Source organism: Equus asinus, chromosome 4, assembly GCF_041296235.1.
Source record: "Equus asinus isolate D_3611 breed Donkey chromosome 4, EquAss-T2T_v2, whole genome shotgun sequence".
Lineage (NCBI taxonomy): Eukaryota > Metazoa > Chordata > Mammalia > Perissodactyla > Equidae > Equus > Equus asinus.
Genome location: NC_091793.1, coordinates 50,527,393 through 50,553,156, shown reverse-complemented (window position 1 = coordinate 50,553,156; position 25,764 = coordinate 50,527,393). Strand labels below are relative to the sequence as shown.

Here is a 25,764-nt window from a genome sequence, read left to right as displayed (position 1 = left end):
TATTTTATTATACATAATGTATTTTATGTTCATCTCATAAGTGTATAGTAATTTGAGATAATAGTTTGTTTTTAGCTTGGCTGTGACTTCTGGCCTTTTTTTACCTTTAGTTTGTGAATCCTGTACTGAACCAATTCTACTATGTACTGATGGGGAGTTTCTCACTGTGGATCTTAATACCACACACTTCTGTTGTCCTCAGTATTACTGTGGTAAGTATATTTTAACTAATTTAAAATATTTAGGTATATCTGATATTTAAGAAACCCAGTGCATCTTAGTTGTACTGTTATATCAGACCTTAGTTGAATTCTGATATATTAAATGTATGTTAAATATATGTAATATTTTCATACATCTAAGAGCACTTCTTGAAGAATATTATTACCTTCTAAAAATAGATTAGCTATGACTTTTTCATCATCCTAGAATTTCTGGATATCCAGGTGATTCCATACAGGGCTCTTAATCTGATGAGCGGTTCCAGTTCTCCTACTGTTTACCTTCTTATGTGTTGTTAGTTCTGTCCTCATCAACATGTGGCAGTTGGGTGGTGGGAGGGGCAGCTCTGGGAAGATGTGAGTCCATGCACCACATCAGTAATGGCAGTGAACTAAATGGTAGGTAGGGAGAACTGGCTATTACATGAAGTTAATCTTTACCCTTGTGATATTCCTATTTAGTTTGTGAGCCAAATCTTTGTCCTAAGCCACTGCTCGACTGTGCAGAAGATATGAAACTTGCGAAAGAAAATGTCTCTGGTCAATGTTGTCCAACGTGGCATTGTGGTAACTAATTTTCAAATTTTAAAGCTTTGTTACAATAAATTAATATATTCTGATCGATATAAACATTCTGATTTTTGCCTTTTAGAATGTAGCTGTGAAAACCTGGTTATGCCAACTTGTGAAGTGGTGAGAACACATGTTTTGATTGGCTTGTCGTATCTAAATCAGATTATTCTTCCTTTATCTCTCTCATTTCTGAATTCTTCTCAAAGTTAATGGAATTATTTTCATTAAATGGTGCTGAAGTAGATGAAAGTAATGTGCTCTAGTATTAGGGAGCAGCCAACCTTTTACATTTTACTTGAGGTAGGAAAGTGCAATATCTTATTTTTTTTACAGGTGACTAAATCTACTAGTTTTATATCTACTTAAGTTCATTGGTCTTAAAATGAAACAAAACATTGAAAAAAATATTATCTCAATATTGAAAGGTGCCCTCAGTGATTATTTCAGAAAGTGCATGAATAATACATCTGCTGTGGAGGAGGAGGGGAGTACACATGTAACTGTCGGTAGCTTCTTAAGAGTTCTCTATGAATATGTAAACCTTAAGGACATTCCAAAGATTCAATTTTTAGAAATAATAATTATGACTCACATGTCACTTATTTAACCATTAGGTGCAGTCCATGATGCTTTACAAGAATTTATTTTCGTGAATTATTTGCCTTCATGATATAAGACTTGAGAAACATAACATATTCCTGGCCCTATATGTCAGAGAAGATAAGTTTTCTTTCAAAAGGCATTTTTTTTTCTTTTCCATCTTAAACAATGTGTATCATTAGAGAGCTCATTCAGACTCTCCAGGTCAAAGCTATATTCTGGGGAATAAATGAGACATTTTTTAAAGTAATAGAACCCCTCAGGATGGCATTGTTTTGTTTAAAAAGTAGGGTACATAGTTTCAGTTATGCAATAAGTCCTAGAGATCTACTGCACAGCATAGAGCCTATACTTAACAATACTGTACCATATAATTAAAAATTTGCTAAGAGGGTAGATATTACATCGTGTTCTTATGACAAAATAATAATAAATGAGAGTGGGAGGAAACTTTTGGAGGTGATGGATAGGTCTGTGGTATAAACTGTGTTGATAGTTTCATAGATGTATACTTTTCTCCAATTTCATCAAGTCGTATACGTTAATTATGCACAGCTCTTATGTCAAATAAATAAATTAAATTATATTTTAAAAAGCATTAATCCAATGTTTACTCTATGATGAGTTATCATCTATGATTTGTTTATAATTTTTAAATAAGTTTCATAAAAATTGTCTCACTTGATTATTTTGTGTGCACTTTATACACATTTAACAAAAAGAGTAGAATTATGATAGCGTGTTTTTCTCAAGTCCTTCCCAGTTTACACAGCACGTTTAATATTTATCTCGTTGAATCTTCACCAAGTAGGTATTTTTAACTCATTTTATATGTAAGAAAATTGAGTCCTAGAGAGAGTAAATGATTGGCTGAGATCTCCAGGACTCAAACCAAGGGCTATTTCGTGTGTATTTATTTATTCTTAACTGTGCCTTACCTCTTTCATTTCCCCTACAAAGTGCAGCCAAGTATAAATTTAAACAATAACAGAAGCAGGTGGAGACTGCTTTCTTTCTATTCCTGGCCTTGCCTCTCTCTAGCTGTGTCTCGCTTTCCTCATCTGTAATATAAAAATAATAACAATACTTACATTATAGGAATGAAATAAATTAATACAAATGAAATAGTTAGTACCTGACACATAGAAAGGGTTCTATATCTACCAGCTATAATTATTACTGAAAAATAAACCCAATACTCAAAAGTTAACCAGAAAGTGTAAATCATCATGGAACTTTCTATGGAAGGTGAGCATCAAGAAAAGTTTGGAAGAAAGTGATAGGTTAAGAATAATAGATGAAAAGAGTTGAACTAGTCCAGACAGGACTCTCTCTCCTTGAGAAAGAGCTAAAGAGAGGAGGAACAATGAATGACTGTTGAGTTGGGGAGGGCTTTAAAGGCAAAGCTGAGGAATTTAGATTTGATTTACTCATTTACTGTTTTCAGTTATTCTTTCAACCAACATTTGTTGAAAACCCATTAGGTGTGGTCATGGTACCAGCCACCTAAAAAGCACAGTCCTACACTGAGGAACTCAGTGCAGATTTAATATGATAGGAGATGGAAAGGTTCCTGCATAGGATGGGACTTTGGATGAAAATGATGTTTGAGGGAGCAGATGTTGCTATTCCTGTGTAGCAGGGTAAGGGCATGACAACATTAGATGATAGGAGATCAACAAGAGCCTAGCACAGCCATTCATGAATGAGGACCTTGTGTATAGTGAGGTGGAGCAAGACAGGTTGAATTCAAGAGCAAAAGAGAAGACTTTGGCCCTTTGTAATATATTTTACAAATGTGGATGTGTGGGTGTGTGTATGAGAGACAGAGAGAGGGAGATACCTAAAAACTCTTTCAGGTTACAAGGCTCACACACAAAGGGTCCAAGAGTACTGGGTCCTTGGACAAACGCTCTAATGTCGTGAGATGCAGCTCAGAGTGGAGACCCTGGGATTCCATTTGTTCCCAGCCTCATTCAGAGCGCCCCTGGCAACACAGCATTTTGAGGCATTTCAGTAACTTCCAACACAGCAATATGAACTTAGGCCTTCCTCCTATGGGATTTTGTGCCTCCTGTGTTCTGGGTCCTTTGAAGCTTCTTTGGGTGGAAGCCTCTATGTTCACTCTTTTACCATGATGTGGTTGTTGCCTTACCTCTGCTTTCTTTTGGAACTTTAATGCTTGTCTTGGCCTGACCACCAATCAACCAACTAATTCCTGTCTGTCCTTCCCTTTTCCTGTTTTTTTTCTTCTTCTAGTGAGTTTCTACCATTCTACCTTTCCCTTGTTCTTTTCCTTCCCCAACATTTGTTCTAGGTGCTGGCCCATCTAGCTTATTTCCAGCTCAACTTTCAAGGTCTGAATATTAATTCTGAATCAAACTTTGACATTACCCAACGTTACAAACATGTACTGAGTGCCTCTTATATTCTGTATTAGCACTGTGCTGGCACAAAAACATAAGTAGTAGCTTCAGTATCCTTGAACATCTTACCTGAATATATGTGACCGCGCATGCATCATAATTTAGTTTTAATATTCATGGTTCTACACACTGACCTGACCCATCATTCCTGAGTCCTCACTCTGAATGATGGCTACATGCTAGTTTCAGTGTTTAAGAAGATACATCTTGGGGCCGGCCGGGGGGCGCAGTGGTTAAGTTTGCATGGTCCGCTTCTCGGTGGCCCGGGGTTCGCCGGTTTGAATCCTGGGTGTGGACATGGCACCACTTGGCATGCCATGCTGTGGTAGGCGTCCCACATATAAAGTAAAGGAAGATGCGCACGGATGTTAGCTCAGGGTCAGGCTTTCTCAGCAAAAAAGAGGAGGACTGGCAGTAGTTAGCTCAGGGCTGATCTTCCTCAAAATAGATAAATAAATAAAACATAAAAAGAACATACATCTTTTTAAAATCACGTATGTGGTTTATTCACACAGACCACAAATGTATTTCAATGTAAAGAGTGTATGTCAGGCCTTTGCAGTATTTCTTTTTTAATGACAGCTTTATTGAAATATAACACATACCATACAATTCAGCCACTTAAAGTATACAAGTCAATGGTTTTTATGATGTTCACAGAATTGTGAAACCCTCAATGCTATCAATTTTAGGATAATTTCATCACCCCAGAAAGAAACTCTGTACCTGTTATCAGGCACTCCTTATTTCCCTCCAACCTCCCCAGCTCTGGGAAATCACTAATCTACTATTTTTTATTTTTATTTTTATTTTTTGTGAGGAAGATTGGCCCTGAGCTAACGTCTGTTGCCAATCTTTCTCTTTTTGCTTGAAGAAGATTGTCCCTGAGCTAACATCTATGCTAATCTTCCTCTATTTTGTATATGGGACGCTGCAACAGCATGGCTTGATGAGCAGTGTGTAGGTCTGTGCCCAGGATATGAACCTGTGAACCCTGGGCTGCAAAAGCAGAGCACACGAACTTAACCACTATGCCACTGGGCCAGCCCCACTACCCTACTTTTTATCTCTATAGATTTGCCTATTATGAATATTTCATTTAAATGGTATCATATAATATGTGGTCTTCTGTGATTCCTTTCACTTAGCGTAAAGTTTTCAAGGTTCATCCATGTTATAGCATGTATCAGTACTTCATCCCTATTTACTATTAAATTATATTCTGTTGTATAGATAAACCTAGACATTTGTCCACGTAAAGGTATACAATGGCCGATAGCACCAGAAAAGATCCTTAACTTCATTAACTATTAGTTAAATGAAAATCAGAACTACAGTAAGATAGCACTTCACACCCACTAAAAAGTCAGATAATAATATATGTTGACTATGATGTAAAGAAATCAGAACCCTCATCACTGCTGGTGGGAATGTAAAATGGCACAGCTGCTTTGAAAAACAATCTGGTAGTTACTTAAAAGGCTGAATATATAGTTGCTATATGACCCAGCAATTCCACTCTTAGATATATACCCATGGGAAATGAAAACATATGTCCATGCAAAAGCTTGTATATGAATATTCATAGCAACACTATTCATAATAGCCCAAAAGTGGAGACAACTTAAGGTGATTTTGCTACTGACTTTAAAGGAGAGAAGTGCGTGCTTGAGAGTAAAAAATACCACGATATTTGATGTCGTATTGGCAGAAGAATCAAGGAGATATTTCCTCTAGGTGAAATTGAGTAAGAATAAAAGTATGACTAGATATATGGATAAGATCTCACAGGAAATGAGTATAGATGGGGAGAATAGAATATTTAAACTAAAGCTTGGGAGGACACAGTGGGCATTGTGGCTTTCACTGTTGAAGAAGAGGTGGCTAAGTGACTTAAAAGGGTTGGTGTGAGCCTGATACCTCCTTATCTAATCTTTTGGAGTAGGCGTGCAGTGGGAGAACTTGATTTATTATTATTTTTTAAGTCCATATTTCTACAACACTTTATTTCGAATCCCATTGGGACTGTGTAATGACTAAAAGTCATAAAACATCAAATGAGTTAATGTTTATGAAACTACACCTTATAAAAGACTATAAAAAGTAAGATATTATTAGTTTATGGGGAAAAGTGCCTTTTATATGTTACAATGAATTTATTTGAATCATTTTTTGTGTCAAGAATCAAATTGGTTTTATTACTAATGTCATATGAAAGTTAAATACAGCCATGAAAAGTGATGCTTAAAATGCAGTTCTTGAAACTTTTAAGCCTGATCCTACTCTTGAGACGAATCTAAACTATTCCTAATTGGGCAAAGTTTAAGCACTGGTCATGGCAACAATTTGCTAACAGCTAAAGGTTATATAGTACTTTCTGTGTGTCAGCCCTTTGGTAAGCTCTTTACATGTATTGACTCATTTATTTCTCTCAACATTCCTAAGAGGTAGGCAGTATTATTATCGCCATTTTACAAATGAGGGAAGTGAGGAGTGGACTGGCTAAGTAACCTGTCCTAGATCACGCAGCAAGCAGGTAGCAGAGCCAGGATTGGCACATGGGCGTTCCCATCCCTGAGTCTGTGCTATTGATCACTGCGCTATACTCTTCTCCTGTTTTATATGCTGTAGTAGCCTTGCTTGCACGCAGACACCAGAGCCCTGGACCAGCTCTATAGAACAGATCAAGAGCATTTCCAGTAAGTGAAGCTTCCAGGGTTAGCAAGTGTTCTCTTATTTCAAATTGCCCACTAGAAGCTCAGAATCAAACAATATAGTTTTAAAGTTAGGACAAACCATAAAGATCATCTTATCCACCTTCACTCATTTAATAGATTAGGAAATTAAAGTCTAAAGAGACTGAGTGATCCGTGATCACATTGTTTATTGTAAATGTCTTCCATGGGCTGCTAATTAAACAACCACTGGGTTAATCCAAGCCTGTTTATTGTCAAATATTTATTAAGCCCGTGCTATGTGTTTGGCTGTGTGGTAGAGAACTCATTAGATGTTATATGGTGTATTTTTTTTTATAATTGTCATATAATAAGCCATACGATCTGTCATATAATAACAATATCTTTTTAATAGGGAGAATTTACTACAATAGACCGTAACTTTCAGAGTGATTGTGGATGTGTGAAGTATCTCTGTGGTAACTATGCTTTTTGTAACTTTTAAATGATAGTGAATACTGTTGGTGTCTGTTGTTGATAATTAACAAATTAAAGATGATTTTCTTTGAGATGTGTTACATATTTTAAGCCATTCACCAGCTTTTGAGTATAAAAATGTCTATTATTTTTTAGTTTCTTCTTTTGTAATATCTCTAAATGTTCTGAGAAATTTGATAATAGGAGAGAAAAATGAATACTTTTTCAGAGGCTTGACAGAATTTAAAGTTCATACTAGAGCTCTTTTTAATATATTTAAATAATATTTAATTTTTAAAAAGTAGGCAACATCTAAAAGTGAGATTTTTGCTCATTGTTTTATTATTATTGATGTTAATTTTGCAAAGTGCAGAGTTAATTTTCTGTGAAATAAATCTTCATATTAAGTATTCGTAGGTTAATAAAAAATAAAACTTTCATTCAACAACTTGAAACTTATGTATTTTTATATGAAATAAGGCCCAAATTCAGTGTTGGTGAGTCACAAAGAGCCTCTGAGCTGAATTCTTCATCACTATTCTAGCCCACCTCAATATGCCACCTTTAAGGGTATGATAGCGTATTAAATCAGCTACCTTCATCAGGAAGTATTATTTATATAACTATTTATTTTGCAAGACAATAAAGTTGAAATTTTTCTCTCAAAATAACAATTAAAAACCATAAAATGTCACACGGTCCCATGATGAAGAGACCTGCTACTACTGATTTCGATTTTGCCTCCATCTATATCCACTCCCCAAAATGGTCATGTCTTGTTTCCGGAAGAGGGAACAGCAAGTAGATTGATGATCTCTTACGTATAAAATTCTGGAATCTGCTATAAAGTATAGCTTTTGGAGGAAGTTCAAACATTTAACAGCAGTTGAGTTTACAGATTAATTTCTTATTGTAGGTTAAGGAATAAATGTGCTGCATTCATTATTAAGTAAGCTCTTGAGTTATTAACAACATATAAAGGTGAAGATCTTCATTGGTTTTGAAAAATTTCCACATCATAATGAAAACATAGACTTAAATAAAAGTTCCAGTGATTGATTAATAACATCCTCAGTATAGTACTTTCTTGTTGACTATTTCTTTTTCTTAGAAAAGGATGATGTGTGCGTATTTCAAGAAGTATCAGTATTGAATCCTGGCCAATCTATGATAAAGTATTTGGAAGGAGACTTTTGTTATACAATAGAGTGTCTGGAAGAAAAAGATAACCATACAGGCTTTCACACTCTGAATTTTACAATGGTGAATTGTTCAAAAGAATGTGACATTGTAAGTATTCTTTATAAGTCATTCTGGTGAGAGTTAATCGATCTTAAAATGGCAGCTATAGAATTTGAACTAGTGACTACTCCATAAGTCAAGAATATATACTCAAATCATTCTTCTGTCATCTATTAATGTCTAATATATCTATATAATGCAGACTTTCCTTTTTCTGTGTATAACCTTGAGCTTCAGGGGTCTTACTATTACAGCTTGCTTGACCTGAGGTTGCTACACCTACTTGATGAATCTTGGCTGGTAGATGTAAAGGATATCATTTGCTTCACTTCCTATATAGCCACATAAAGTCAACTATTATCTGAAGTGCCTCAAATTCAACCTTAGAAATGCTTCCAGGTGTTCTGAGAGAGCATATAGTTATATGGGAAGCACATCGAGAACTAATTCATTAAAATATTAGTATTGTTGTGTGGTTAATTTAATGTATTATCATTATACACAGCACCAGGTATACACTCCATCTCCAAGTGATTATGACTGTTGTGGTACCTGCAAAAATGTGTCCTGCAAATTTCAAAGGGAAAATGGAACATCAGTTATATATGAGGTATGAATTCCTTATTTCCTAAAATGTATCGCTTGGAGGTTAGCTCTCTGTGCTACTTTTTAAGAATAAGTTCTTAAGTCAAATAAGTTTGAAAAATGCACACAAACATATAGAGTTCTACATACAATGAACACACCCATATACAGCATACTGACAACACACAAGACACGGTTACATTTGTCACATTTTAAAGTATCTGATAATTCCTGTTGTAAGGAAACATGTTTAACTCATTTCTCAAACTTATTTTATCATAGATCCTCACTTTTTTCCAGATGTGAGGAATGAGCTTTGAGAAATGCGTATTTCTAATCATTACAAATGGAAAGAACAATATTGGTTTTTTTCCACTCACTTGAAATGAAGCATTTTAATAGAAATCTGAAATCCAAGATGTTAGCACTTTATTATTTCACATATTGAAGATTTAAGTGGATAAATAAGAGAAAAGTTTTAGAATATCTGACAATTTAAAAAAATATGATTCTAAAAGTCATTGTTATACCACATCTTTCCATCAAAAACAATAAAATTATTCAGAATTCTCTCATTATCTCATAATAACTCTAACAGGTGTGCAGACTGACCTACTCCCTGCCTAGAACAGGAGAAGAGAACTTCATAATTAGTGCAGTTGTTAGTGACGCCATCAGATTTAGGAGGGTCACAAATTCTGTTTATAATTTACATCACCTGAAAGTAGTTCCAGTTTATTTTGCTATGCTTAATTTTTTTCCATTAACAGTTTAATCTTCTGGAGGTCTTATTTCTGACATTCTTAATTACATAGGATTGCTGAGATACCCAAAGAAAAACAGATATCTCCAATTCTGTACATTTTATTAAATAAGAAAGATGAACAATTATCTTCTTGTGCCATAGCCTATTGTTTTACCATTATGTGCAAAGTAGTGTTATTGATTTAAACAGTCTTGTTGATATTATTTATCTGTTTTGTAATATATTTTCTAAAGAAAGAGTCTTGAAAAAGGAAACATAAAATGATGAGGAGGTGTAGGTGTCAGTGAGAGAAAAGGAATCAGAGACTACTTGAAAAAATACAGTAATTTGGGGATTTTGGTAACAGGGCAACATAAACTCTATAGATGTCAACAATCCAGGAACGATTGGCATATATAATTAGTATTCTCAGTATTATCCCTGAAATTTGAATAAAAAATTAAATTATGTTCTGAATATTTTTTAAGAACACAGCAAGTATGCAATATAGGTAAATATACAGCAGGATCATTAACTCTTGGCTCTTTCAAAGATAAGCTTTAGTTATCTAGAAATGTAATTTCTATGGTACAACTAATTTTTTATTTCAGATAAATTTTATGGTACTATTTGAATTGAATATTAGAATTACTATTTGAATTTGAATATTTTATCTTCTTTTAGACCTGGACTTGTAGATAATTTCCAATTGAAGTTCATAGAATACCTGAAGATATCCATAAGTTAAAACAGAATCTAGGGAAAAAAAGTTTGTCAAAATTCTTTACTGGTCCCTAAGGAATCTTCAAGCCAGGGTTTGACTAGCATTTAAAAATGCAAGTTATAAAATAAAATATAGATCAACAATTACTGCCCAATAATTACATAATAATTATTTTCAGCTGACTTTACTTCTAAATAAGAATTCTGAAGTCAGGAATGAAATAAGCAGTTATTATGTTTAAAAATTTGTTAGAAGAATAGGAATAGGTTTTTAAATAACCATAAGGTATAAAAACTAGAACCCTAAGTCAATAATCACTATCATCCAAAGACTTTTTAATTTGTTGCTGATAAGGGAGTGGAAGGAAGAATAAACAAATCTCAAGAAGGGAGGCATATTAAGTAATATGATTTGTTGTTTTATAATTAGTGAGGAAATATTAGAGCAAGACCTTTGACACTTGGCCAAATTAAATAGCTAATTTTTTAATAGAAACAGATACCTATTTGCTTCTTTCTGTTGCTTTATTTCACATTAACATCTCAGTTCTAGTATGAAACCAAACACACACACACATTACATGCATATGTATTTTTAACCATTTTAGATACATTTTGGGACATTTCCGGATGTAAATTTCATGTCACAGGAGACTCTCTACGTCTTGACTTGACTTTTGATTCAGTAGAATAGGAAATATTCTTCTTAAGAAATGTAGCAGATTTTAATAAACAAAACAGCAACTTTCTTGTTTACTTTTAGGAGGGGAGTACCTGGCATTATAACTGCTCCACGTACGAGTGTGTGAAGACGGATGAAGGGACAATGATTCTGAACTACAGTATGGTCTGTCCTCCTTTCAATGAGACAGAGTGCAAAATGGTTTGTACTTTGTTATATCTAAGAAAATTAGTGTTAAATATAATTTAGAAAACACACATTAATATGCTTTCCAAGGTCATAAATACAGACATTGTAGCTTATTTATTTTGGTGAATGTTTTATTTTTATGGATGTATAAAAGCTCTGTTATATTCCCTCAGTTTGCTATTTTGAGTTATGTATGGTGTTTCTTATAATTTTCACTCTTCCTGAATGGATATTATGTTATCTCTAGGTTTTTAATATGTAGACCAAAGAATTATTGAAAACTCATTTGATCAGCAGACCTAGTCTTTCTTTCAGTTTAGATTAATAAACTAATCAATCAGAGGTTGGCCAATTTTCTCTTTCTTAAGCACACAGCCGGATTTATGATGGCATTCAATTTTGATGCATGCTGGCCTAAGTGAAGCCTGTCCTGGCTCCTCTGAGCACAGGCCACTGCATTACTGACCCTTTAGTTTTGCTCTCCCAGTTCCCTGTTCTCTCAGAGAAGAGTCCATTGAGAGAGTAGATTTTTGAAAGTGATAACAAGTTTTAAAAAAGATTCTTTGTAGCTTTAATTATTTAGGAGATAATAATCCCTAATGAAAGTTGAGCTTTGCTCTGTTGTGTGAGGCAATGTTTTTCTTGAGTGTAGAGAAATAGCATGGTCTCATTGATTTTGTTTTTTCCGAGACGTGCCCCTTTACAGGCGATGGCTATCTAGCAGGCTGGTTAGATAGATATCATATGTACTAAAGTAATAGAATTCCATCTCCTGGAAGAATCTTAGGCATCGTCTTATTTCACAGATTCATTATTATAAAGTAAATTATTCTTTTATTTGAATTGCAATTAGCAAGTAACTAAAAGCAATTAACAACTTATTGTAAGAATTCCAAAAGATAATCAACAAAATTTCCTTAATTTTGTCTTTGGCAAGAGTCATCCTGAAGTGGAGAATTTTTTTGAATAATAAAATATTACAGAAAAAGATATGTCATTTTAGCACTCCAGTTATTTTCAGGAACTCAGTCTAGTCTGATAGCATAGTTTAGATTATTTTGAGGAGTTTAAAAAACATAATGGCCTCTATTTAGAGTGCCTATTAGTACTTTGCTTTAGTAAGAAATTTTTTTATGGTATTTATAATGTGTTCTTTTAAGTAAGTTAATCTTTTTGTGCTCCTTTTCATATTACTAATGAATAAATAAAATTTTAAACAAAATATCTGCTCCTAATTTTAAAAACAAAGAAATTCTTATTAGAAATAGTTAAATTCCAATCATTTTCCTATAAAGGCTTTGTGGTATTTAATAAAAATATTGAGAAATTTAGTTTTCTATTTCTAGTCTGAGGAAATAAACGAACTCTGTGATTTTTGACTTTATTCCTTCTCTCCTCCTAGAATGAAGGGATTGTAAAGCTCTATAATGAAGGCTGTTGCAAGATCTGTAAGTGAGGACATATTACATCTATTAATTTGATAGATTAATTTTAATTGCTCACTGTGATTATGATTTTTCTCATAAAATTCAGTTCTTATGATGCAAGGAGGGAAGCAAATGCTATAATGTATATTATTTAAATGTTTTTGTGTCATGTGGTTGATTATTTTGTACTTAGTCTTTATCTTCTGGAGTATGAGTAAAGTGTTTTTAATTAGGATGAATTTTAACTTATGTATTAGAAATTTCTTTAATGTTGCATTTACCAAGGGTATAGAATAGAATATTAATAGGTTTTAAGCTCAAAGGTGCCCTAGGGTCAAACGTGCTTGGAACACACTGAACTACACAAAGTGGATTTTGATGAGAATGGCACTGTGACTCCAATAAGGATGTAGAGTGCAGTAGTTTCCAAACCTTTTTGAACAAGTCTATGATTCTGTATAATACATTTGAGAAATGCCAGTTTAGTGAATTGTATTTAAACCTTACATATAAAACTTCTCATACTTATTTTGATAAAGTTATGTGCATGCACTATATTTTAGATTAATTTGAATTATAAGGTTTATTTCTCAGTAATTTTTAATGATTTTAAGGACTAAAATAGAATAGAGCGGTATTCATGCAACCATTTTCATTTTTTCTTTTTAAAGTATTTACGAATTTATGTCAAAATAAAAATAGAAGTTTTAGGAAATTTGGCACAGATAATAATTTTAAAATTGTTTAGAGAAGCTTTCGGAAAAAAGGGTACAATACACTTCAGGTTAATAATGCCATAATGGAGGGTTGGATTCTTAGATACAAATTATTAGGCTTCTCAAGTGAGATTTCTGAACTTTTTTCATCAAGGACTAAATCCCATAAATATGTAAAAATGGTCTTGTGTATTTAAAGCTGATAGTCATATTGAACAGAATATTAAAATATGTTAAAAAATTGATACAACATAATTATAATATATACTATTGAACATAATAGCGTATAAATCAGGAACTATCCTAAGTTTTCTATAGGCTGTTTATTTCTCACAAAATTCTAATGAAATAGGTTCTGCATTCATCCTGACTTTCAGCTTAGCGAGGGTAAGTAACTCTCTGAGTCATACCTCTTGTGAAGGATGGGATTCGACTCCAGACTTGATTGCACAGCCTGCTTCTTAAGCACTAATGATACTCTGGAACATCCCCAGGATAAGTTTTGGGAGAGGACAGAGGCTGACTGATGTCTGTTGATCATTGGCAGGGCTAGTATGACAGAGATTTTCTTTACATGAGTTATAAAAAAACAAATCCAACACATACGTAGACACCCATCACAAACAAAAAAGTTCAACGTAAGATGGCTTGATGTCTAATTTGTTATTGTATTAGTTTGTCGGGGCTGCCATAACAAAGTACCACAAACTGGATGACTGAACGGATGTTTATTGGCTCACAGTTCTGAAGGTTGGAAGTCTAGGACAAAGACGTGGGCAGGGTCGGTTCCTTCGGAGGGCTGCGGGGGAAGGGGTGTTCCAGGCCTCTCTCCTTGGCTTGTAGATGACTGTCTTCATGTTCCCTTGGTGTTCTCTTGATCCACTTATCTGTTTCCAAATTTCCGGTCATAAAGATGTCAGTTATACTGGATTAGGGCCCACCCTAATGACCTCAGTTTTACTTGATTACCTCTGAAAAGACCCTGTCTCCAAATAAGGTCACATTCTGAGGTACATAGGAATATTTGGAAGACACAATTCAACCTATAACAGTTATCTTTTTGGGACTTTTGTGGGTAATATAATGTATAAAAAAAAGCACTTGTGCATTTTTAATTGCTAGAGCTCAGACACAAACTAATTAAAAATTTTATGCTCATTAGAAATAAGCAATTTTTTTATTCAGTATTCTCTGAATCAAATGTAAACTAATATGTATCAAATAGTCGTTGTATCAGGAACTTAAGGAATGAAATTTAGGCTCCAGAATCTGAGCAAGCTTATATTTTTATGATCTCATTTCTCTTTCCTTCTGCTCCCTCAAGTGTAGACTCTTCTTTAGGTGTGAGATACAGGAATAGAATCATATTGCAATATGAAGTCCTTGGATTTGTAGCCCCATGTTACTTACTAGAGAAGTGAGTACATTTATGTTATCTGAGGGTGAACAGGATCTGTGTGACTGATCATATTGCTACCATTCATTTCCTGCCACACATCAACACTATTAAGCCCACTGCAGACAGCACTACAATTATTCTTCACCACAGTTCTGGGAGGTAGGTGTGGTTTCCCCTACAGATGAGGAAATGAAGATTCAGAAAAGTTGATCGCACTAGTCAGTAATAGATTTAGGCCTCTCCAGTGCCTGGTCCCAGGATCTTTCAATTTTGCCAAGCTCTTTGAAGTTGCGGAATAATAACAAGCCACCTCAGTTTCTCTCATTGGACATATAAGAACTTGTGATGTATTTCTGCTTTGGTGTCAGAGAACCCTTGCCTGCAGTCTGCTTTCTGGTGACCAGGCTGTATCAGAGAGACTGTAGATGTGGATGGTGGGTGCTGTGCTAAACAAAATCTGTTACAATAAAGTCTCTGTGGAATGAATAGGAGATGATTCTTAGTACAAACAGATTTGGCCAACTAACAATAAATTTATGCTGTCCCAGTTTCATTCATCAAATGAATTAAACAGATTTTTATTGAGTGCCTCTCAGGTACCAGACACTCTTTTAGTCACTGGGATTATAATAGTGAATGAAACAATATCTGCGTGCACAGTGCATATTATCTAGAAAAGGAGGAAACAATAAATATGTAAATATATACTATTATGTCAGGCAGTGATGAGTGATATAAAGAAAAACAGTGCAGAAAAAAAGGGATGGAGAGTGAGGGGAACTGGGTTGCTAATTTAAGTGGGTAGTTAGAGAATGCCTCTGTGAGGAGGTGTCATTTGAGCAGAGAGTGAATGTCCTTGGGAAGCCAGCCAGAAAGAGTGAAGAGTATTCAAAGTGGAGGAAATAGTCAAGTGCGCCTATAGCACGGGGACAAAGGTGATAGAACAAAGAGGGAAGGCACCTAATAGGTCATGTTAAAGATGATTTCTTTATTCTTAAACTTACATTAGAATAGAAGGCTAATGAAGGAACCATGGAGTGAAAGCATCATAAGGTACAAAACAGACTGCCCTCTGCCACCAACACTGAGCTTTGGGCCACAATACAGTGGTAGGTCAGGAAAAAGAGAAAGGACAAGCTTAGGAGATGGAGGAGGAGCGACAAATGAGATGGGAGGAAAACCAAAGAGTGCTCTGGAAGCTAAGTGCGGAAAGCATTACCAAGGAGGAGGGAGTGATGGACTGGGTCACATGCTGCTGAGAAGTCAAGTAGAATGAGAACTGAGATGTGACCTTTGAAATTAGCAATTTGGAGGTCATGGGTGGCCTTGACAAAGGACAGTTTAATTTCAGGCAATCTTTGCTACTTATCTCCACTTCATCCAGAGTAGCTTAATTTTTATATACTTTACGTGTGGCGAATTCATTTAAGCATTTATTTAAATAAAGATTTTTGTGGCTAAACTCATTTGAAAATTGGAGATCTAATTCCAGTCTTTTGCAAACAAGGAAACTCAGCAGAATGATTCAATGGCTTTCCTGAAGTGACGAAGCAAGTTAGTAACAGAGTGAAGGAAGAACCTTGGTCTTTTGCGTCCTGATTCAGGGGTTGCATCTACTATCATACAGCATTAAATATATATTCTTGGGTGTATTATCAAGTGATAATCATCACACACAGAGGCATATTAATGTAACATTAATTAATACAAACTGTTTTCATCTGAAATCAAAGAGGTCATTTCAGAGCCATAAAATCAAGTGTAATATGATTCATCCATAAGTTTCGACATAGTTGATAAATAATTCAATTTCATTCATGCATGATTTTATATTAATATCCATGACGATAATGTGGTTTTAAATCTATCAGTTTTTAATTTTAAAATAGATTTATGAATATATGTACAGATGCCTTGATTATGTATATGTATATTTACTTCTACATGCCATGATTCATTCTAAAAATTATTTTATATTTTTAGAATTTTAAGTATATATTTTGTCTGTCGATTTATCTATACACCACACACAGGTTGGTGTTAGCATTATTGCATGTGTGGAATACTTTTGTTTATAATTATGACAATCATTCCAGGACAATAAGTTAAAGAGATGAGTATAAAGCTAGAAAATATAAGAGAGAATCTATTTAGAAGGTGAATATAAATATTGAACATAAAATATGTAAGAGTAACATTTTAGTATATCTTGATATAGGAATATATTTTATAAAAATATATCAATTTTCTATTTTAAATATATTCATGTGTTTAACTAAATTAAGAAACAATTTGAAATGGGCCTTTTGATGAATAAATGTTTTTTATATTTTATCAGGCAAACGAGAAGAAAGAATATGCCAGAGAGTGATCATTAAATCAATTATAAGGAGACAGGACTGTATAAGTCAAAGCTCTGTAAGTGGAAAAGTATCATTTGTTACATAAAACACACGTGTCTTTTAAAAGTATGTGTATCTTGGCACTAATAAGTTTGTAAGCCAACGAAATGCCAACACTTACAATATTTAACTTTGAGATTGTTCCCACATTCTAATATTAAAATATTCTGTTTGTGAAACAGTGTGAATTATTCTTAGCATAAATAATCAACAATTCTGAACGATAATTGCAATCCAGAGAGATGGAAATTAAGCTTAAATACATTTGACTACATTTCCTGACTATGCAATTTTACTCAGCAAAAATAGTCCTAGTTCTAACTTCACCCCCTTAATATGACCTATCTAATTCTATAGTCTATTTGAGCCATGATATAATATAGGGTAGAGAGAATCATTAGGTGGTGATTAATATAGTCCATACACCTGTTTAGTTATGTGTCTTATTTCATACCTTGAGTTACATCAGAATTGCTGTGTTAGGCATCACCATGAATCTCTTTGACTTATCTGAGTTACTAAGTTACAACCTAGTATTTTTTTGCCATCTCTGCAATACAGAAGCTTGAGAGTAAGTGATAAGGCAGAAAGTCTTGCTTTCATTTGACTTCCTAGTAGAATCAAATAGCCAGTTTTTAAAATTTTTAAGCTTTTTTCCCTCACTGTCTCTCCTTACAGATAAATGTCGCATCTTGTGATGGAAAATGCCCATCAGCTACCATATATAACATCAATATTGAGAGCCATCTAAGATTCTGCAAGTGTTGTCGTGAAAATGGAGTGCGGAACTTGACTGTGCCACTGTACTGCTCTGGAAATGGCACTGAAATCATGCACACTCTCCAGGAACCCATCGACTGCACATGCCAGTGGAACTGAACTTGGATTCCGGGAGCTCTGTGCAACATCATAACATTGAATGGAGTTAACTTTTATCTCTATTATTTAGGCACAGGGTGGATTGATACTGTTTAATAATAATGTATTTTTCAGACTATTGGGACATGGCAATTTAACACTTGGTACAAAATATATACAATTTCCATGGAAAAATTAGATTTATTGATTTTCTCTATTTTGGAGAATCAAATGATTTTAAGTTGTTCAGCTGAAATGCTGTTATGTATATAATTGCTACATGCCACAGACCTGGGATATTGTCATCAACTAGAAGGTTATTTTGCAGAATTCCTTTCAGTTTCACTCAGTAGTTATTTTTTTTTATTTGCCAAGTCTGTTATAACTATCCAAATTAAGATATTCTTTTATCTCTACAGCTTGGTAAATGTAATCATTTAAAATTGGCATCTGGATAGTCATAAAGAGTGGTGTGCTTAGAGACAGATCAAGGAATTAGAAGATTTTAGATTATTTAAAGCCTGAATGGATATTAGGGATGTTATTGCAAATTCCCTTCATTTTGCAGGAGTATCAGTTAACCAGAGAAGCTGTGTGACTTGTGCAAATTCATTTGGTGTAACAATATAGTGAATTCACATTAACAACTGGGCTAAGTCTAGGTCTTTCTTATTCCAGTCCCAAGTTCTTTTCTTCTGAACAGTGTATTAAAGTGTCTATCACAGAAGCTTTTATTCTTGAAGAGTATGCCTTGCACAGAAGAAAGAATTTTAAATTCAATGCCTTTAAAAAGAAGGAAAAAATGCAACACATACATATGTATATAAATACATATAATAGTTATCCCAGTAATAAGGAATGGGGAACTGTAGCATCAGTTGCTAAATAGCAGAGGGATATCTTGGGCTTTTATTTTTTATACCATTAAAACTGTTATTAAGTATGTTTTTAGTATTTAACATTTAGTTAGCTATTCCCTGTCTCATGAATGTCTAATTTTTGAGATGTATATGCATACTATTGAAGTTGCATGCTATTTTGCTTTTCATGCTGCTGCTTCGCCAATGAAGAATGAAATAAAATGATTTGAATGTATTAATAATTCTACAACAGAATGTTGCACTTTTTAAAAACAGTAGATTTTTGAAATTTGCAAAAAATATATCCTGAGATCTTTGCAAATGCCCAAATTCTTTGCCACTTATGGTACATAGTTATCTGAGTTTCCTTGTCTGTAAAAAGGAGAGAATGCTCTATATGATATGATTGTTGTGGGGATCAAATGAAGTCAAACATCAATAAGAGAACAGCAAAGTTGCACTGAAAAGCAGATGCTCAGGCCTGATGGACGAGGCTCAGATTTGAGCTAGCTGATTTGCTCCCTTTCAAAATCATGCTTACCAGAAAAATGGCAACTTACTAGATATTTTGCACCTACAGGGATACCCAGAAATGGATGAAAGAATGAAATGAACCTTGCATCAATGAAGTTCCAGTGTCTACTGTGTATAAAAATTGATTTTATCTTATTTGTGCTTAATAGAAGTGTTTCATTTAGGCATTCACTTTTTGATATTCTTTGATTCCTGTTAACATATAGATTGAATTAAATGTTTTCAGTTAAAATAAATTAACATTTTGCTTAAGAGAAACTGTTGTGTATCTCACATGAGGCACATAATACTGTATATTATCTGCCACCCACTTCTTTACTTTCAGGCTCTGTAAAATATTTGTCATTAAATTGAAAATATTAAATCATCTTTAAACCTATTTTTGGGAAAAAGGGAAACATTCTCCTAGAACTTCGCAAACACTCTCAAATACTACAACAGATGCCTATGAGCACCATCTATGTGTCAGGTGCTGTTCTAAGCTCTGAGGACACGGCAGAATGAAACAGACACAGTGCTCACTCTCATGCAACTCAACTTAGAGTCTAGTGAGAAAGTAGGCATTAGATAAATGCCCACACCTATGAGGAAGTCCAGAAGGAGAGCCCACAGCTTTTTGGAATGTAGTACATGATAAAGATGTTCCTCAAATCAGCAGAGGAGTACAAAATGGACATTCCATAAACGGTGTTGCGACAACTGGATAGTAACTTGGACAAAGAGAAATTTGGATTCATACAACCATTGACATCAGGATTGATACTAAATGAATCAGAGATTTAAATGTCCAACAAAAGAAAGAAAGTAGAAGTTCTAAAATAAAATATGTGAGAAATTCATTATAACCTTAGAGCAGTGAGAGCCATTCTAATTCTGGCTCAATATCCAGAAAAGATTGATAAATGTAACAAGAGGAAAACTAAAAACAGACAAACATTCTGCAAGACAAAAAGTGTCATAGAGTCAAAATAAAAATGTAAAATCAAAGCACAATATTTGCAATGTGTCACTGACAAAGGCTAATCTTCCTATGTATAAAGAGCCCCTAAAAAATCCCAAGAGGAAAATAGTGACAACTCAATAGAAAGATGGGCAAGGACTTGCACTGCTAGTGCAAAGAAAAAGAAATAATACTAGTGAATCCTTTAACAATGAAAAGATAAAGCATAATTTTAATAAAAACATTTCAGATTCAATCTACACTGAAATACACTTTCTGATTTCAGTAGCAATTCAGAAGTCTAATTATACTTTTATTTTTTTAAGGCTCTGGGAAAACAGGTACTTTCATATGTCATTGATGATGACACAAAATAGTTGAAATACTGAGGCTTTCTCAATGTCTACTAAAATTTAGAGGTGCTTTTTGGTTTGACCAAGTTATCTAGGATATATACCCTAGACAAATAACTGTGCAAACACAAAATGGCACTTATGCAAGGTTATTCATCAGCACTGTTTGTAATGCAAAAGACTGGAACCGGCAAGAGTTGAGGAAATAAATATTAACCCATATAATTTAATAGTATGCAACTGTTAAAAAAAAGAATGAAAGAGAAATTTGTATATTGGTGTGGAATGATCTCTAGGTTATATTATTTTTTATAATTTTTAATTTCTTTAAGAATTTTTTCTTAAAAGGTTTTCTGCAGTAGAAATTTATATGCTACATAGTATTCCATTAAGTGAATATCACAACTTGTTTCACCAGTCTATTGATGGATATTAAGTTTGTTTTTAATTGTCCCCATCTTAAATCCTTCTGCATGAAGTGGAATTGAAGGATCAAATGGCATCAACATTTGTTTTTTAAAGATTGGCACCTGAGCTAATATCTGTTGACAATCTTTTTTGTTTTTTCTTCTTCTTCTCCCCAAAGCACCCCCTCGCCCCAGTACATAGTTGTATATTGTAGATATGAGTCCTTCTAGTTCTGCTATGTGGGATGCCGCCTCAGCATGGCTTGATGAGCAGTGCCATGTCCGCACCCAGGATCCAAACCAGGGAAACCCTGGGCCGCCCAATTGGAGCACACGAACTTAACCACTCTGTCCTGAAGAATCTCCATGTGTATTGCCTAATTTGTTTTCCACAACTGCTGAATCAGCTTTTTCCTCTCACCAAAAGTATATGAGAGTTTGTTTCTTTTATCCTTTATCATCATCAACACTAGTTAGTCACAGATAAAAGTCTTTGTTGGTATAATAAGCAGAAAATGTCAGCTCATATATTAGCAAATATGTCTGAGTATGCCACTGCATTCAAACCTTTTCATATACTTATTATATTTCTTCTTTTGTCTATTTTTCCTTTGTCCATTTTCTTAGTGATGATTTTACAGTGTGTCCTGTAAGGACAAATAATTTTGCAAACTTTAACTCACCAGGGTCCATCTTTAAGAATATTATAATTAATGTAATCTGAGATTTTTGGTTCCATCTTTTAAAATTAAATTATTAAGACAAAATCTCTCATTCCTGTTAGTTTCAAGAGATAACTCTAAATTAATTACTAATTTATTCCATTCAAGAAAGCTAGAAAGGAGAAGAGGCAGATATGGTACTTTGAGTCTCTGATGCCTAAAAGCAGAATGGAGGCCTTTAATAGGAGTGGAAAGAAGGTTTCTGAGCTTTTTCTAAGCAATCAATTACCATGTGATGCGTCAAGATTAATGTTCACATTATACAGAAAAGAAAACTATTGAAATCCAGATATCTCAACAATTTCTTAAAATTAACCTATTGAGAACATTTGTGGTTACAACATGTAGATTCAGAAGATTGCAAGATGTAGAAGAAGCATGACTCTGACTGAGAGTCTGTAGCCCAACAAGTGGGTTAGGATTCACATTTTTGCTAATATTCCAGACAGGATGGCTGTGAATGGTCATGCAATTCGGTCCCTGTAAAAAAGTGCCCATCTGAAGGTGAGAGAGTGCTGAAATCTGGCTCGAGCTCCTCAAGCCAGATCATATATGCTGACAAGAGGCTCTTTCTGCCCAGAGGAAGGAATGCCTTTTTCTTTGCACAAAGACACTGGCCTCTTGCCAAGCCAAACACTCGTCTTTGGGATAGCATCTTCCCAGAGGGAGAAGATGGTTTCTAATAACTTCAGAGGTAAGAAAGGGGAGGCATTTTTTAACCCATCCACCAGACATTGTGACTTTTCCTAGTATATATGCCATGAATATGCACCTTTTGCTATTTTGCACAAAGGTTAGCAACCGCCCTATTCCCAGTCTTCATTTTTTTCTAATCATCTTATAAATGGCTACCGTGCTTAGAATCTTGCCTCTATACTCCATCTTTGAGGAAACCCAACTTTTTAGAGTTTTTTCACTAACTACTGCTAACTAGAAAACTTGAAGTTCTGGCTAAAGTCAAAATTCTTTATTAGATTATCAAAAATGTTATCTATTATCGGAGAATACAAAGATTACAGAAAACTTGAGATGAATAAAAAATAAAATTGTATTTACTAAAGAGTATGGAATTTAAGTTTTCTGTCTTCTCAGTCATGTTAATTTGTGTCAATATTATTTTAAATTATATCTGTGTATATTTTCTTTTCTTTTTTGGGGTGGGGGATGGAGATTGGCTCTGAGCTAACATCTGCTGCCAATCTGGTTTGTAATAATACGGTTGCTGACCAGTTTCTTGTACATACAGATCCCAAACTCCAAGTTAAGGAATTGGAAATGGAAGAGACATAAGCTGTTTCCTTTCCCTTTTCCAGTAGACGTTTTATCTATTAAAAATAACAGACTTTCTTTGGAAATTAGTTTTACTCAGTTAAACAATTTTAGTTTGTGATTTGTTTTGTTTTGTTTTTATATTTTTCTATTTCTTCAATGTTTAGAGAAACATTAGTCAGGGATACATTAGAGAGTGTTGGTGATGCACCATTTTAAACTTGAAGACCCATTGAAACATTTTTTATAGTACCAAAAATTCAGAAACAACTTAAATTTTCTACAATTCTACAGTTTGGTTATTGTTATATAAATTATGTGACATTTACAACTTGGATTATGATACATAATTCCATATTTTCAAAGATTCTTTAGTGATGAAAAATGTTTTGTGAAAAAAGCAAGATATAAAACTAGATTATTCCAATCTTGCTAAAAAATATATATATGCCTTGCACAGACAACATCTTGGGAAGAAACATGTGAAAATGTTCAACACTGGCTACCTTGGGCTGATGGGATTATGGGTGAATTTATCTGTTTTGTACTCATAAACATTTTCCAAATTCTCTTCAATAAGCAAGTGTTTCTTTTGAAATCTGAGAAAAACTAGGATTTTTTTTTTCTGTTTTATTTTTAAAGAGAGAAATAAGTTCCTTAGAGAAACAACAATTTTGGCAGATGGATTAAAAAATCAAAATTACCCCAAAGTATAAATTTTATTACTTAAGCAATGAATAAACAATTCTATTCATTCTTTGTACTTTTTTTAAGATTAGCCATTTGAATAATATCAACCTCAAACAAGCATAACACTTAAGAGAAGGGAAAAGAAGAAAACTGATTTGCTTAGGTAGAGGAGGACGTATTGAGAGTCAGGTGGAATTTGTGGCCCATATTTTAAGAGAGTGAGTTTGTTTGTATTTGAAAGAGAACCACTCACGGGCCTTTTAAAATTTGCCAACTTGATAATTGTTTCTCTTGATTTAGGAATTAGGAAATATCAAAAAGGAACACTGCTTATATTTATCATCATCAAAAAATGACCACTTTCAGCAGCTTGATTTTGGCTCAAATAACATGTATATACTGTGTGTCTGTGGGTTGAGAGTCTGGACAAGTGTTAGCTGTGCTCTCTGCTCAGGATCTTGCTAGGCTGAAATTAAGTTGTTAGTTGGGACTGTGATCTCATCTGAGGTTTAAGGTCCTCTTCTTCCAGGCTCATTCAGGTTGTTGGCAGAATTAAGTTTCTGGTGACTGGAGGAATGAGATCCCTGTTTTCTTGCTGTCTGTGGGTTGGGGCACACCCTCAGCTCCAGGAGGCAACACCACTTGGCCCTCTCACATCATGGCAGTTCACTTCTTCAAAGCCAGCTGGAGAATCCCTCTTTTATTCGGCTACAATCAAGCCTCATATAATGTATCATAACCGTGAAAGAGACGATCATCTTTACAGGTCCCACCAACCCTCAAGGGAGGGAATTATACCAGGGAGCGGGACTCAGTGTCATCTAGAATTCTGCCTACAGTGAGGGTTAGAGAATTACGCCTGGGCCTGCCGGCATCAGTGGCCATCACTATGAGCTCCCAGAGCTCCGCCCTTCTCTATTCTCTTGTAAGGAGAGGCAAAAACAGCGCCACTAACTTGTCCAGGTTAGAAGATTTAAGGAAGGATGCTTTTATGTTGGTCTTTAATTTTTTCTCTGATTTTTCAAGTTTTAAGGATGATGGGTCTTTCCCTCTGGATATAAAGCCCTTGCAGGAAGTCAGGGTTTCGCTCTGTCCCTTCCTTCTTTGTCCCTCCACCTAAGATAGTTTCTTCATCAAAGTTTCTCAGTAAAAGTTTACTGAACTGAATTGATTTAATGTGTGAAATGTGCTTATAATCTCATTCAGAAATTAAAAAAGTCACAGGAAAGTCGCAAAGCTAATGGACCGGAATCTCTGAATTACTTCACAACCACCCCCATCCCAGAGACGAAGATCCTTTTTGTTTAGTCCCAATTCACAGCACAATATTTGCACTTTAGTTTACACCAATGGATATAGATAAATCCAAATTTTAATCTTGGATTCTGAAGCACAGCCAATAACACTTTATTAAACGTACCATTTTTACTCAAAGTAAATTAATTTGGATTAACTTCGATGATAAAATATTTTCATAAAACACTTGTTACAATAACTACTTCTCATATTGTATAAATGAATATGCTAAAAAGATAATACCCCAAATTTTAAAAAAATTTTGTATTATAGAAAAGGCCAATCCTAGTTACAGAACTGAAAAAACAATTTTTTGGCATCACATTTAAAAAATGAAATGCAGATCAAAAAAATGCTGCTAATCCATCTTTTATTTTCTTTTTCTTATAACTCATGCCAGCAAAACAAAGCTTAGGAATTCTATAGCAACAATGGCTTTCCATTAAATAGTGACAGAAATCTGGTTCACTTTGATTATGTATCAGCTTATGAAAATGGTGTTTTTGTGAGAAAAGTTCGAGTAAAATATAGTCTTTTAAAGAGGACATTAAGGAGGCCTGTACGAACAGGAAACATGAGACAAGGAAAGACAAAAAACAGTGCCACTAATTTTTCCAGGTTATAAGATTTTAGGAAGACTGTTTTTATGTTGGTCTTTAATTTTTAAATGCTGTTCCATTTTAACCTTAAAATAGTACACTTTTCTACACTCTGGAATGTGGTAGATCTTGGTTACTCTAAAGGATTGTTAAA

The 25,764-nt window shown here is 34.2% G+C and overlaps 1 protein-coding gene across 1 annotated transcript in view; it reads left to right on the top strand.

Moving 5' to 3' along the window:
- OTOGL (otogelin like) overlaps positions 1-19,665 on the top strand; it is a 205,822-nt gene extending 186,157 nt beyond the window's left edge. Inside the window, exons 52-61 of the mRNA XM_070507248.1 lie at positions 111-212; positions 684-788; positions 874-914; positions 6,911-6,974; positions 8,084-8,262; positions 8,720-8,824; positions 11,031-11,150; positions 12,541-12,586; positions 17,019-17,098; positions 17,761-19,665. Of these exons, the coding sequence (XP_070363349.1) occupies positions 111-212; positions 684-788; positions 874-914; positions 6,911-6,974; positions 8,084-8,262; positions 8,720-8,824; positions 11,031-11,150; positions 12,541-12,586; positions 17,019-17,098; positions 17,761-17,961 (1,043 nt within the window). The 3' untranslated portion in view covers positions 17,962-19,665. The remainder of the gene's footprint in view (positions 1-110; positions 213-683; positions 789-873; positions 915-6,910; positions 6,975-8,083; positions 8,263-8,719; positions 8,825-11,030; positions 11,151-12,540; positions 12,587-17,018; positions 17,099-17,760) is intronic.
- Positions 19,666-25,764: the final 6,099 nt, after the last annotated feature.